Raw genomic sequence first — 15,779 nt, forward strand, 5'->3', positions numbered from 1 at the left:
AATATTTTTAACCCATGTATTTTTTTTACCTGGAAAAGGTTAAGGGCTCTGACTGCTGCAATATCCAATTTCATGTACTGGCTGAAGTCAAAAGTAGTCAGTTCAAACTGTCCAAAGTTTGAATCATCTGATAAGAGTTCTAAAAACTTGATTACTGCACACAATGAAGAAACTGCAACCTAAGATTAAGAATTTAAAATAAAAGATGACTATCACTAGAATTCCAGAGATTTTTTAAAAAAACAAATGGCAAGATGAAAATAAATTTCAAACACTATAATTTTCCCTGTTCTTTCCCAATCCAAACCAAGAAAATCAGACGAAGTTTAAATAAACCTAAGACTAAAAACTGATTTTCAGAAAGTGAAAATTTACTGTAACAGCAACATTATTTATAATAGCCAAAAGCAGAAATTATGCAAATGTCCACCAAGAGTAAAATGGATAAATCCTGGCATGTTCACATTGTGGAATACTACACACAACAACAGATATAAGCACAAACAATCCACAACAACATGCGACAATATAGATAAATCTCACAAACATGATACTGAACAAAAGAAATCAAACACAAGAGCATGAACTGTATGAGTCCATTTATATAAACTACAAAAATAGACCAAACTAATCCATACTGTCAGAGGTAAGAAGCAGGGTTACCCTTGGTGGAGGTTAACAACTGGAAGAAAACAAAAAGGGTCTTTACGGGCTTCCCTGGTGGCGCAGTGATTGGGAATCTGCCTGCCAATGCAGGGGACACAGGTTCGAACCCTGGTCTGGGAAGATCCCACATGCCACGGAGCAGCTGGGCCTGTGAGCCACAGTTACTGAGCCTGCGCGTCTGGAGCCTGTGCTCCGCAACAAGAGAGGCCGCGATAGTGAGAGGCCCGCGCACCGCGATGAAGAGTGGCCCCCGCTTGCCACAACTAGAGAAAGCCCTTGCACAGAAACGAAGACCCAACACAGCCATAAAAATAAATTAATTAATTAATTAAAAAAAAACAAAAAAGTTAAAGTAAAATATATTTACTTAAAAACTTTAAAAAAAAAAAAAAGGGTCTTTGCGATCCTGGTACTATTCTGTTTCATGGGTGCTGGTCATGTGGGTACTTACAATTTATGAAAATTTAGTTATACACTTATGATAGATACACTTTCCTACATGTATATTTAAATAAAAAGTTTAAATAAACTGCCTATATTACTACTATAACATAAAATAAAGAAGCTAAGGACATCAAACTGATAGCCCAATGACAAGTTCTACTTATACTCGATACCAGATTCATTGTGAAAGTGCATGTATTTCCTAATTGATAACACAGTCATCTATCTGCCTCTGCCAAACTCTAACAAATATATAAGGTTGTCACAAGAATCTCCTGCTACGTCACCACAAGGCACAGATGATAACACCTTTTAGTAGCCCTAAAAGCTTCTTCCCATTTTCAACACTGAAGTAAGTTTCTCTAATACAGATCTGCCTTGACTTATGATGGGGTTACATCCCAATAAATGCATCATAAATGTAAAATGCATTTAATACACCTAACCTACTGAACATTGTAGCTTAGCCTCACCTACCTTAAATGTGCTCAGAGCACTTACATTAGCCTATAGTTGGGAAAAATCATCTAACACAAAGCCTATTTTATAATAAAGTTGAATAACTCAAAATTTATTGAATACTGTGCTGAAAGTGAAAAACAGAATGGTTCTATGGGTACAGCATGGTTGTAAGTGTATCGGCCGTTTAACCCTTGTGATTGCGTGGCTGATTGGGAGCTGCTGCACGCTGCCCTGCCCAGCATCATGAGAGAACTGCACTGAGTATTGTTAGCCCGGGAAAAGGTCAAAATGCGAAGTACAGTTTCTTCTGAATGCATATCACTTTTGCACCATTGTAAAGTAAAAAAAAATTGTAAGTTGAACCATCATAAGTCAGGGAACGTCTATATTGGGATTATTGCTCATACACAACTGCTTTTGATTCTGTCACAAGAAAAGTAAACTTAGTTTATAAGGATCAAAGGTAAACTTAGTTTATAAGGATCAAACTATTATGTGATAAGCAATCACTGCAAAATCATGATAGTAATAATAGTCTGTTTATTGTAGTTTGAAATCAATTTTCAAAATTATAAGAAGCTAGAGCTTGCTCTTATTTAAATATACAATTCATTTTACTTATCAGTGATCCACAAATAACCTGTCAAGAGTTTCTAATATTTTACCATAAAAATACATCCCTCAAACCATACTTGCCTCAAAGATTTGAAAAACTGAAGATAAACTTCAACCACTGAAAAATCCCATAAAAAGTTACATCGTTTGCATATTCATTTCTACACTGAACATACATAACCAGTGCCAATTTTTGAATTGTTTAAATGTAACATTTATTATGCAATTATTATGCACTGTATATACTTTCACCCTTATTACTTCCTAATCTCCACAACGATCCTTTAAGACAGATAATGAAACTGAAGTACTTTATTAAAAACCCCACAGCTCGTACGTTATAAAACTTTGATACGTCTTTTTCCCCCTGAACAACTAAGCTACCTCACCTACTTAGGTGACAGTAATCAGGCTCTTTCAGGTGAAACCAATAAAACAATAAACTCTTCCTTACCCCAAGGATATATATTGTGTAAATATAATGAAATTATATTTAAGGTTATGTTTAGATTTTTCTAGTCAGTCCTTGAGTTTTTCACAAGCTTCTTCAGAGATTAAAATAAGCTTAAATATCAGTGATCCAGTTTAGGCTTTGAGATATAGATGACAGAAGCAGCCTTCTAAAAAGTCACTATTTAATGGTAAATTCACATTTGTAATCCACATACCTGATTCTCCATTTCTGGCAACACAGCACTATTCACCTGTTCTCCCTTTTTGCCTTTCAACAACCGGTTGAGGTCCTGATAAATATCTTTTGTGGAAAAGTCAGCTCTTTTTCTTTCTGTGATCAGAATTCCTCCTCTCTGAATAACCTATTTTACAAGAAATATTTTAAATTACTAGGAGAAAAGGAACAAGAAAAGCAATAAGGAAAGCTGTATCACTGACAAATATAAAGTGACAACAGCTTAACAAATTATTAACCCACATTAAATTTTTATACAACATGCAAGAAGACATTGGTAATATATGTATTAACATGTATTTTTAAAATCTGTAAATGAAATTTTCATGCAAATTTAAAATTAGGCTCACATAAAGCTTTCAAAAAATAGTCTCAATAGTAAAAACTCTTAACAGAATAATACTTGTGGAAAGTTGCCTAAATACTATTTATGCTAAAAATGCCCATCACAGATATGCTAACTCTCAAGTAGTTCTTATTGTATTTGAGGCTCATGAGAAGAATAGGATCCTTGGGGGGAATACAACATCCCTTAAATATCTAAATAATAAACCATATATCTATACAAATAGCAAAATCGAACTTTGTTAAAATAAAAGAATCAGTAAAATAATAAGAGGCTAGGGCTTCCCTGGTGGCGCAGTGGTTAAGAATCCGCCTGCCAATGCAGGGGACACGGGTTCGAGCCCTGGTCCGGAAGGATCCCACATGCCGCGGAGCAACTAAGCCCGTGCGCCACAACTGCTGAGCTTGCGCTCTGGAGCCTGCGAGCCACAACTACTGAGGCTGCGTACCACAACTACCGAAGCCTGTGTGCCTAGAGCACGTGCTTCGCAGCAAGAGAAGCCACCGCGATTCTCGAGAAGCCAGCGCACCACAATGAAGACCCAATGCAGTCAAAAATTAATTAATTAAAATAATAATAATAATAGGCTAAAGTTCCACTTGAACTATTAAAAATTAATCCTGAAGAACTGCAACTTATTTGATATATCCATGCTAAATGCAGTCATAGTTTTTTTTTTCTTTAATGGTCTTAAATCACCTCTTCCCCACCCTGCACCCCCCAACTGTGAAAGCACTCCTTTTATCAATTGTAATCCCTTTAAAATGGCACTGAGTTACTCTTTCGAGAGGCAGGGGGAGGGGGGATGATCTGAGGTAGAACAAGTCTTAAACAAGAAACAGCTCCTTCTGAAGTCCTATTAAAGATACAAAGTTTCTGTCAAAGATAAACATCAAGACATTCCTCAAAATCCTGCTATGATTAGATTTAAGAGGTTTTGACTTGTAAATTTTTTTTCCTTAAGTAAAACAGTATTATGTTAATTTAGAGCCATTCCTAGCCTTGGATTCTCCTCTATCTCTACACTCCATTTCCTTACCTGCCTCAGTTTTCCCATGTCTCCAGCAGTCTCTCCTCCTGGTAAAACACATTCCTTTGGTCCAATCTGAATCAGGAGAGCCTCCATATTGGAGAATTGATCATTATCGGGAAACTCACACAGTCCTAGCTTCCTCTGTGTGGAGTCAACATACCCAACTCCAACCTGTCTTTGGCCATCAACTGCAGACATTTTAACACCCACAACACCAATGGAAGCTGACATATCGTTGTTACCAAAGAGAATGTCTTCAAACTGAGAAAGATTACCTGGAGAAGCCTAAGCAAAAATAAAGAAAAATTTTAAGAAACTGTTGAATGTACTTTAAAACTTTACTAGCCAACAGAAATTACCCAACCTAGATGAATTTTATTAATGAAACGTTTTCTTACCAAAAAAAATTACTTATAACCAATTAATATTACCACATTTTCTATAAAGTATCCTCCCTACTTTTCCAATTAATTTCAGAACACTTGGGCACATCTAAAAATAATAGTATCAAAAGCGATTTTCAGTTTGAAATTTAGCATCTAAGTTTACACTCACTCACACAATCATTGAGGTACCCAAAGTGATAACCCTCTCAATGGTATGCCTAAATTTCTACACTCTGCCAAACTACCTATAGGTTGCACATGTCAGAATTTTCACTGAGTAGTTATACCACATAGAAAAACAGTATTATTAGCTTAAATATTAACCTTGGATAGACATCTCTTTATATCAATGTATTTATTTGTAAAATGCAGAGATTCTTCTAGATCTATGATTTCCAAATAAAGGGTCTTTGACCAATTTTTTTTTTTTTTTTTTTGGCTGTGCCAGGTGGTCTTAGTTGCAGCACGCAGGATCTTTGTTGCGGCATACAGGATCTTTAGTTGAGGCATGCGGGATCTTTTAGTTGCGGCATGCGGGATCTTTAGTTGTGGCAGGCGGGATCTAGTTACCTGACCAGGGATCGAACCCAGGCCCCCTGCATTGAGAGTGCGGCGTCTTAAACACTGGACCACCAGAGAAGTCCCTGACCTATTTTCAAAATTTCAAAAAGATCAGAAATCTCTTTAAGACTGTACAAGGTAAGTAAAGGGTCAAGTTTCTTTGCTTTTGGCTCCACCTGTGTCAAGCTGGTGGGTAACAGTACTTCAACATGATCAGAAGCTGACAGGTTGCTGTTAACGTGAGGCATTTCTGGGCCAACTGATGGACCATGGTATGAAACTTGAGAGAGTCAGAAATAGTCCGAATGAGCACAGTGACAAGCCAAATTTAAGCAACCAGTAGCCATCAATAGTTCTCAAATGTCTTTAGCATCATAATCATGATAATCATTTATCTTTTCTCAATATGGTTCTGAATATCCTGTAACTATGTATGGATTATTGATTAAAATCTGCATCAAAAATGAAATGGAGGAAGTTCCCTGGCGGTCTAGCAGTCAAGACTTCGCACTGCCACTGGTTCGATCCCTGCGACCAAAAAAAAAAAAAAAAAAAAAAAAGAAAAGAAATGGAAAGCTAGTATTACCTGATACTCAAATTTTAAAAGCACTGATTCAATCACAAATGTGAACATCATATTTTCACATACATGCTTTGGATTTACACGCACAGGTTATGCACACCTTAAAAAAACTCTCAAAAGTGAACTAGTAGCTAGCTTATCAAGTAAGATCCCGCAAGCCACACAGCAAGGCCAAAAATTTAAAAAAAAAAAAAAAAAGTCAATTATAGAGGTCAACTACCCTAAATATCACTAATACTTTACAACAGAATCAATAAGCTAAAAAAAGATAAATCAGTTTTAGCAGTTTTAGATCTGAACTTCTTAAAATAAATATCAGGATGAAGATACTATCTTTTAACCTGATAAAGATACGTATTTGTAGATTTTTTTCCCCCTGTTCTAAAAGGTAGGGGTTAAAAACAATGCATCTCAAAGGATTCTGATGACACAAAGGAGTGACGTGTGATGGGCTGATAATCCAGTTGATCAGCTGAACTCATGATCCCACATTTTGGTGTTGTTACTAACTGAGCTCTGTGAAGAATGAGATAGAAAAACATCACTTTGCGAGACCCTCAATTTTCTATTAAAATCTTTCAAAATGTAGGATAAAACTATAAGTCCCACTTTTCTCAGTAAAGCAGCAATGAAAATTCCGAGGAAATTCCATAATAAAGAATGATAAATGCTCTCAGATATAATCTTCAGTAAATGTCGACATTTACAAAGGCGGGGGGGTGGTGACAGCAGGCAATATGGAAGGAATATTGAAGAACATTCTATCTGGGGCAGCACCAACATCAAATGTTGAAATGTTGTATTAAACCTCACAAAAACACTTTCACAGGCCTTTCAGGTCAGAAAACATCTTAAAAACCTTCTAATTTTACTGTTTACAAAGAAACAGATACAGGAGAAGGCTGGGAAATTTGCCAAGGTCATGCAGAGGGACAGAGGAGAAATGAGATCAGCCAAATACAAGCCCAGAACACTGTCCCGCCTTACCACACATTTATTCCCTTTCAAGGATAAATCTCACCTCCCCAACATTTTAACCATTATCCAATATTTATGTGAAGGTATTGTGTGTGAACAAACAGAAACATGATTTTACAGACTAAAAATAAAGATAGTCCTTAAATAAAACAAAATAGTACCCCCATCTCCATGAAGGAATTAGAAGCATGTCAATAAGCCCTTCTAGGCACACCTAGGAACATGATCAGCATTAAACAAAGTTCCACACTTCTAAAAAAATTACACTCTAATGAAAGAGAAAGGAACATACAAATATCCAAACACATTACCAATGTGTATAAATAGATATTTGGGATATGTAAATTTGAATGATATTACTTCAAAAACAGTAAAATCAAATCTTCTTTAATGCTGGTATTCAACTTTATGTAAAGGCTATTTATTATTTAGGTTTTAGGGACAGTGACAAAGCTCAGAGTATTCATACTCATCATAAGGATTTTCTGAATTTCTGAATTGCTATTAAACTGTGATTTTAAAAACCACATGTTAAAGAATATTAAAGTTTCTCACAGCATTTTACTATCACACCCTGGCTAAAATATTAAACCAACACAGAATTCTCTCATGTTTTTATTTTGTCTACTCTTAAAAACACAACTCAATTTAAAAGGAAGATAATTACCTTAAATGCCAAATACCAATCATTCTCCTTGGAGGCCTTATTTCCAGCTCTATTCTTATAAACTTCAACTCTGTACTGACGAACTAGAAGAAGATCTTTTACAAAAGACTCAAAATTCATTTTACTAAGCACAACACTCTCCAGAGTCTTTGCTCCTAAAGAAAAATATTAAAAATACATGTTACAGATTTGAGGATTTGAAGTCCTAAGTGTTGAAGACCTAACACAATGCCTCCCCCCAAGCTATGTTTTCCCAGTAATTCATTCACTCAATAAACTATTTATCAAGCACCTATTACATATCCTAGAGACTTTAGTAGATGAAGGGTATAAAATGGTGGATAGACATAACCCTCTGCACCTGGGGAGCCTACACATCAAAATAAAAAATTGAGAAGACACAAAGACAAAAGAATGAGTCAATATATATATATATATATATATATATATATATATATATATATATATATATATATACAGCTAATCCTACTTGTCCTTTTTTATCATTTGTTTTTCACAAGTTTGAACAAAACTCTTATGTAATAACTACAATAGTATTTGTATAGGATTTTTTTCAAAAGGTCCATAAAAATAAATTAGTTATTATTCATTATAAAATGTTCTAGGTGGGCTTCCCTGGTGGCGCAGTGGTTGAGAATCTGCCTGCCAGTGCAGGGGACATGGGTTCGAGTCCTGGTCTGGGAGGATCCCACATGCCGCGGAGCGACTGGGCCCGTGAGCCACAACTACTGAGCCTGCGCGTCTGGAGCCTGTGCTCCGCAACAAGAGAGGCCGCGATAGTGAGAGGCCCGCGCACCGCGATGAAGAGTGGCCCCCGCTCACCACAACTAGAGAAAGCCTATGTACAGAAACAAAGACCCAACACAGCCAAAAATAAATAAATAAATAAATAAATAAAATTTAAAAATAAAATAAAATAAAATGTTCTAGGTAACACAGTTCAAAACTTGAAGGTTCAGGGACTTCCCTGGCGGCCCAGCGGTTGGGACTTGGCCTTCCAATGCAGAGGGTGTGGGCTCGATCCTTGGTCAGGGAGGTGGGATCCCACATGGCTTGCGGCCAAAAAGCCAAAACACAGAACAGAAACAATATTGTAACAAATTCAATAAAGACTTTAAAAATCATCCACATCAAAAAAAAAAAAAAAAAAAAAAACTTGAAGGCTCAAAAAGGTACATCAAAAAGGAGACTTGCACTTCACCACTGTCCCCTACACATCCAGTTCACCACCCAAGTGTTATCAGTTTATAGAATATATTTCCAAACATAGTCTAGGCACACACAAGCAAATATAAAGTATTGCTTTTTTCCTCTTTTACATAAATAGTTGCACACTATACACACTGTACTGTATCTTTTTTTTTTAACTTTGATATAGTATTTTGGAGATTGTTCCATCAGTACATAATCAGCTTCTTTCTGTTTACAGCTGCAAACGTTCCAATGAACCTAAGGAATTTCTATAATTTAGCCTCTTCCTGATGGACCTATGGGTTGTTTCCAATCTTTGTTATTACAACAGTGTTGCATAAATAACTTTGTATGTGCTTCACTCTCCAAACATTTGAGTGTATCTGTGAGATAAAGTCCTAAAACTGGATTTTATCAAAGGATGATATGTGTGATTTTTATAAATATTGCAGACTATCCCCCTTGGTTGGCTGTACCAATTAACACTACCACCCATAAAGTATGAGTGCATCTATTTCCCCTATCCAGTCAACCGAGTTTTCGAACTTCCTGGCCTTCATCTTACATCACTGGTTCTCAACGGGGGACGATCTTGCTCCCTTAGCAGACAATTGTCAATGCCTGGGGGGCATTTAGGTTGTTACAACTGGGGAAAGGGAATAATAACAGAATCTAGTAGGAAGAGGCAGGGATGTTGTTAAATGTGCACAGGATAGCCCCACACAGTAACGAATTAATTCTTCGGTCCAAATTATCAATTGTGCCAAGGCTGAAAAATTGTCTTAGATGGAATATAGTGTCTCACCTTAGTTCTGATTTGTAAATAACAATTTCGTTACAAAATAAATAAAATCACCCACATCATCAAATGGAATTAAAACTCAATTTTCATATAATATAGGTAATACAAATTATTCACTTAAAGGTAATTCAGATTATACTGGTAGATTATTCTGACAATTCTGGATCTTATGAAAGATTTAACCTAAATTTAACAATAGATCATATCAAGTACAAATATCAAATACAAATAAGCATAAAGATTAATTAAATGACATAATACAATTGTTTTGTACAGCAAAACGCAGCTGGTACTTTCAATATCAGTTCACTAGTTATAAGTAGTGGACAAGAATCCCCGCTGCCTGTGTGCCACAACTACTGAGCCTGTACTCTAGAGCCCGCGCACCGCAACTACTGAGCCCATGTCCTTCAACTACTGAAGCCTGCACGCCCAGAGCCCGTGCTCCACAACAAGATAAGCCACCACAATGAGAAGCCCGCGCACCACAACAAAGAGTAGTCCCCCCCCCTCACCGCAACTAGAGAAAGCCCGCGCGCAGCAAGGAAGACCCAATGCAGACAAAAAAAAAAGAATCCCCCCCTGCTGTCACAGACACCCTGAAAACTGGCTCAAATCTTGCCTCTCTAAAGTTATTCCCTAGAACATTCCTTAAGATCTAACCTAGAACTGGCGAACATACCTACAGGGACCAGGCAGGTATCTAATGAGCAGAGAAAGCCAAAGGAAGAACACAACTGACAGATGAAAAATGACTTCAAATGGTGGGAACTGTGGCAAAACAAGGAAAGCACGTCAGGGTAAAGGAAAAATCTAGACTCAGTAGGTCAGAGGAAGCAGCCACTCAACTCCAACCCACTGCTAATTTGCCCAGAGTTTCCAACTGTGCAGAATTTTCAAAAGCTCAAAATCTGAATTTTTTCATGAAACTACCCAATCTTTAAAATATAGGCAATTAATTCAAACTTCTAAGAAGACACTATTTAGGCCACCAGTTTTCAACTCGGCAAGTTCAACACAGCCACATTCTTACAGACTTGAATATACTGGTGTTCCTTTACCTTGCATTTGGAAAGCTGCATGAAAATTATGTTTACTGTGAATGTTACTCATTCAGCAAGGCCTGTACTAACATTCTCAGAGGCATAAGCGGGATCTAAGGCCTATCCAGGCTGCAACAGACTCATATCTCCCAATTAAGACTCCCTCAGGACCAGAACCTCAGTGGAATGGTAGGCCCCATTTAAATTATTTCCCGTTTTTGCCTAGCACATAGGGTGAGCAACTCATCCCATTTTGCCCAAGACTCCCCAAGTTTTAGTACTGAAAGTCCAGCATCCCAGGACCACCCCCCCTCAGTCTCAAGCAAACCAGAATGACTGAACACACTATCAGCTTATCCAGTTGAATTCTACATAAGTAACATTACTCATATGACAAAATATTATCATTAAAAAAAATTTGCTCACGGAAAGCACTGAACCAGAGTTAATACAAAATTAGAGATGAATTTCTCCCACAGACACTTATAAATGCCACTGTAAGTATCGGTCAGCAACTTCCAGTAAATACAGCAATGAATTTCAAAACAGTGTTATATCATCCTTTAATTTAGAAGACAAAGTAACACTGGTCTGGCACCTAATTCAGAAACAGGTCTTAAATCATCAGCCCAATAGGATGTACCAGCATAGCTGTCTGGCCAGCACTGGGCTTTTAAAGCATTTGAATTTGAATGCTTAGCACTTGAACAAGCACTCTCAGATCCACAAGCCCCACCACTCCCTATTACTTATACCTGACTATTTGCACATCAATGTTATCTGACAGGCCAAGGGCAGAGGGATCCAGAGCAATCCTCAGTCTTTTTCTAGACACAATCAACAGGAACACATTCACAACAGTGCTGATTTCTTTCTTTCTTTCTTTCTTTTTTTTTTTTTTTTTGGTCACACCACGCAGCATGCGGGATCTTTCCCCAACCAGGAATCAATCCTGTGCCCCCTGCAGTGGAAGCATGGAGTCCTAACCACTAGACTGCCAGGGAAGTCCCCAGTGCTGATTTCTTAAGAGTGGGTGGGTGAAGAGGCAAATGTGATTCCCCTCCCCACCATGGCCTCCCCTACTTCCTCCATTACTAATCTCCAGATAGGTTGCCCAACCATCAAGGTTATCCTCCGAAGATACTATTTCTCTCAAAGGAGTGTCTGTGACACACTGGATGTTCCTGGTGAAGAGCTTGGCTGTATACTTTAAGTCTGAAAGCTGGGAAGTAAGACTGAAGGGGAACTGGAAGAGAAAGCTACCCAGCCTCCACCTGGCGCAGAAGAAAAACCTCAGGTTGATACAAGATTCTCCTCTTCAAGAATAATTTGGAACCCCCATCTTCATTCAGCTGATAATGTGTCTGCTTACATGTGGGCACTATGCCAGGTGCTGGGACTCAAAGGCAGAGACTGGTTAAGACAGAGTTCCTGCCCTCTGGGAGCTTTCAGTATATTGGCATAGAGTAAAATAAATGCTGTGTGTAGGGTAATGAGAAGGTCCTAGGGCAGGGAACACGTAAGAGGGGCAGCTAACCAGGCAGCCTTAAGATGGGAATTAAGAAAGGCTTCCAAGAGGAGATGCTTCTAAGCTGAGTTCTGACAGCAAAAGAGGCAAAAGATAAGGAACTTCCTTTTTTAGGGACTCAGATTCCTTATCTATAAATTGAAGCTAGGTACTAACCCACCTCACAGGGCCTTATTATAATAATGTTTTGATAGTTGTTGGAAAGTAGCTAAAAGGATATGAATAAGCCTAAATGCCAAAAGAATGAACCAAAGAGAGACGAAATGATCAACAGAAAAGCCATCTGTGAGAAGAGGAGAGGGGATCCAGACCACAGCAAAAGGCTCATCTCTTCACCGGCACAACAGGGAGGGAGAGAATGGGTACAGACGACATTAAAAGTATCGGTTCAAGAAACAGCCCAAATGTCCATCAACTAACGAATGGATTAAACAAAATATTGTATATCCATACAATGGAATATTTGGCAATAAAAAGAAATGAAGTACTGATAACACAGATGAACCTTGAAAATGTTAAGTGATAGAAGTCAGTCACAAAAGACCTATGTTATAAGCAAATCTAGAGAGAGAAAGCAGATTAGCGGTTGCCTGGGTTTGGGAGGACTCAGGGGAAACGGAAAGTTCCTGCTAATGGGTACAGGGTTTCTCAAGACTCAAGTGAAATTTAAGCTCTCTTGTAATGCCTCTTATGATGGCTCCAGTCTTAGGCAATCCTGCCTCTGCCTCTTTGGCAACTTGTTATGGAGCATCCTCCATAGGTCTTCACCTGGAATTGGAATTACTTCTGCCTTGCTCTCCACTAGGGGGAGCTCTGTGAAGGTGGTGATACTGCCTTTTGATCTATGTACTCCCAGTGTCCATAACCCTGCCCGACAAGGCAGCACTCAATAAATGTCTATCTAATGAATGAAACATCTTTTGTCAGTAACCTTCCATCTGCATATGGCAGAGGCAGGACTAAAACCCACAACTCCTTACTCCTCCTATTATGTTCATTCCTAGGAGCCAGGGATAAAAGAGATTAACATAAAACTAGATGTTCAGAACATCTAACTACAAGGTGAGAAGTTTGTAGCTTTCCAGGGAGAGATGATGCTAGAGAAATGGGGATGGGTTACCGAGGGCACTGAATGCCGAGCTGAGGCACAGACATACATGACTAGCTCAAGGCCACACAGCTGGTAAGTGGAGGGGCTGCGACTTGAAGCCAGGCAATCTGGCTCCAGTTCGAGGTCCTGACCACTTGGCAATACTGCCTATTAACAGTAGACACTATAGGTCCCTGCGCTGAACAGCGATATAAATCACGTTCGCCCAACAGGCAAAATCACGCTGGTGACATAAAACGGTCTCCCTAACCCCCTTCTATTCTAAATCTCAATCCTGGACTGGCGTTTATGATAAAGAGGTTTGGCGGCGTTTGTGATGATATCCACAGAGCCAAGGCAGGAGCGAGAAGCAGACACCCACGCGGACTGCAGCAAAATTAAATAGAACAATGTGTTAAAACGCCTCGCACGAATCCTGGCACGTAGCCATCGCTATTAGGTCAGATCTGAGGCAGCTCCGGAGGAACAGACTCAGGGCGGAGGCAGGGCAGGGGGCGGGTGGTGCCCCACTCGGCCAGGCAGGGGCCGGAGCACGCGCAGTGCCCCCACGAGGCACCAGCGTCCCCGCCCCCGTGTCTCCCTGCCCGAAACCCTCCCACTTCCTGAGAGGAGCCAACTCCGCGGGGTCCTCCCCTGAGCCCGCGCCGTCCCCGCCCTCACCTGCCGGCCCCATGTACTTGACCACCCCCTGGGTCTTGAACACCTCCCGGGCGGCCAGCAGCGCGTCCTCCCGGTGCGCCGTGTAGAAGTCGCCCCGGTCGAAGAGGCGCACCGTGGTGGTCGGCTTCTCCGGCATGCCCTGGAAGAAGCGCACGAAGCCGACCTCGGCCGCGCTCTCCAGCTGCAGCGTCTCCTTCGGCTGCACCGCCATTTCGGAACCTCTCCGCCGCCTGCCTGATGGAACTGCACGACCCCGCACCCACTAAGCTGTTTCCCGCCTCCCCTCCCTCGTCCCCCGTGCGGCGTCCGGCCTCTGCGGAGACACCCAATCAGCATCCAGCGCTGCGTTTCGGTGGGTGGGAGTGCGCCACGACAGCCAATCATAATCGAACGCGGCCCAGCTTCCCGCGCACGCTGGTGACTCTGTCTATTGCGCATGCCTGAGCCTAGGTCGCGCGCCGCCTCGGCAGACGCCCGTCCTTGAAAGAATTGAGTTCTCCGGGTTTTTTCGGCTGCACTGGTGTGGGTCCCAGGTGTACGGTTAGCTAGTTTAGGAGACCAGGTGGGAAGTTCTGGCAGGCTTTGAGTTTGTTATGTACCCGGAAGCAAGAGAGTGAAATCGGAAAGAAACTTGAAAACAAGGAAAAACTAGCCTTCCTCCCTATCACAGTATTTTTTTAACCTGTGCCCCTCTCTCTCCAACTGCCTCACTTTTCCTTTTTAAGCAAACTGCCTGCATCAAGGTTACACGTTTCTTCTCCACAGGCTCCGTCCTGGCCAAATTCTCGTATCGTCCACTCCTTGATTGATTCATTCATTCAAAAACAGAAGGCCTGCTATGCGCCAGACTTCTAGGATCTGAGGATCACTAGTAAAGAAAAGAGAAAAACCACTGCCTTTGTTGAACTTACATTCTAATGAATGGATTCAGTTAATATACTAAGTAAACTTATAGTAAGTAAACTGTTAGAAGATAAGTGTTTAGGTAAAAAAGATGGGGGGGTTGACTTTTTTTTTTTTAATGTTGAGCAAAGACTTGAAGGAGGTCAGGATACGTCCTGCACAGTTACCTGCCTTACACAAGAGGTATTGCACTCTCCTGTTTGCTCACCCTTCCCCCATAAAAGCAGCCCCAAACCCTGATTCAGCAGCAGAATTACCCCGGGGGCTTTTCAAAGGTGTTCCTGGGCCCCACCCACACATAATGGGTTGGAATTTCTGAAGGTGGGATCTTGGGATCTCATAAGAAAGCTCCCTGGACATTCCTGACAATCAGCTCAGTTTAGAAACCACTGAATTCAAATAGTTTCAGAAGCAGAGAAAGTTTGAACCATCTGACTGCTGACTACATCTCCCACTTCCTGTAGTGCTCCCTCCTCTCACCCCAACTCTGTGATCTGGAGCAATAAACTTCCCCTTACCTTTCAATACCTGTGGCTCTAACACAAACTTGTCCCTCTGTTCTGGAATGGCCTTGCGCTGCCCTTTGTGTAGCAAACTACTGGTCATTCTTCAGTCCTCAGGCCTGAAGGATGCCCAGTCCCCCCAGGTGTAATTAGTTGAATTATCTTCTGGAGTATCATTTTGTTCATATCTCTATTATATTTGCTGCATTGTTTTAGAAATATATGTTCAGGGACTTCGCTGGTGGCACAGTGGTTAAGAATCCGCCTGCCAATGCAGGGAACACGGGTTCGAGCCCTGGTCTGGGAAGATCCCACATGCCGCGGAGCAACCAAGCCCTTGCGCCGCAACTACTGAGCCTGCGCTCTAGAGCCCACAAGCCACAACTACTGAGCCTGCGTGCTGCAACTACTGAAGCCCGCGAGCCTAGAGCCCGTGCTCCGCAAGAGAAGCCACGGCAGTGAGAAGCCCCACGCACCCCAACGAAGAGTAGCCCCAGCTCGCTGCAACCAGAGAAAGCCCGCGTGCAGCAATGAAGACCCAACGCAGCCAAAAATAAAATAATTAATTAATTAATTTTAAAAAAAGAA

General features: G+C 40.6%; 1 protein-coding gene across 2 annotated transcripts in view; it reads right to left on the reverse strand.

Annotated features, from left to right (window-relative positions):
* The window catches only part of MSH2 (mutS homolog 2), a 73,677-nt gene extending 59,604 nt beyond the window's left edge, over positions 1–14,073 (reverse strand). The window contains exons 1-5 of one of the 2 annotated variants that reach the window (XM_036874000.1): positions 13,786–14,056; positions 7,430–7,584; positions 4,261–4,539; positions 2,856–3,002; positions 30–179 (exon numbers count right to left, since the gene is read on the reverse strand). In XM_036874000.1, the coding sequence (XP_036729895.1) occupies positions 30–179; positions 2,856–3,002; positions 4,261–4,539; positions 7,430–7,584; positions 13,786–13,996 (942 nt within the window). In that variant the 5' untranslated portion in view covers positions 13,997–14,056. Of the gene's footprint in view, positions 1–29; positions 180–2,855; positions 3,003–4,260; positions 4,540–7,429; positions 7,585–13,785 lie in introns of both variants that reach the window. The other variant, XM_036873999.1, reaches the window with a different exon arrangement.
* Positions 14,074–15,779: the final 1,706 nt, after the last annotated feature.

The sequence above is a fragment of the Balaenoptera musculus genome, chromosome 13 (assembly GCF_009873245.2).
Source record: "Balaenoptera musculus isolate JJ_BM4_2016_0621 chromosome 13, mBalMus1.pri.v3, whole genome shotgun sequence".
In the NCBI taxonomy this organism is placed as follows: domain Eukaryota; kingdom Metazoa; phylum Chordata; class Mammalia; order Artiodactyla; family Balaenopteridae; genus Balaenoptera; species Balaenoptera musculus.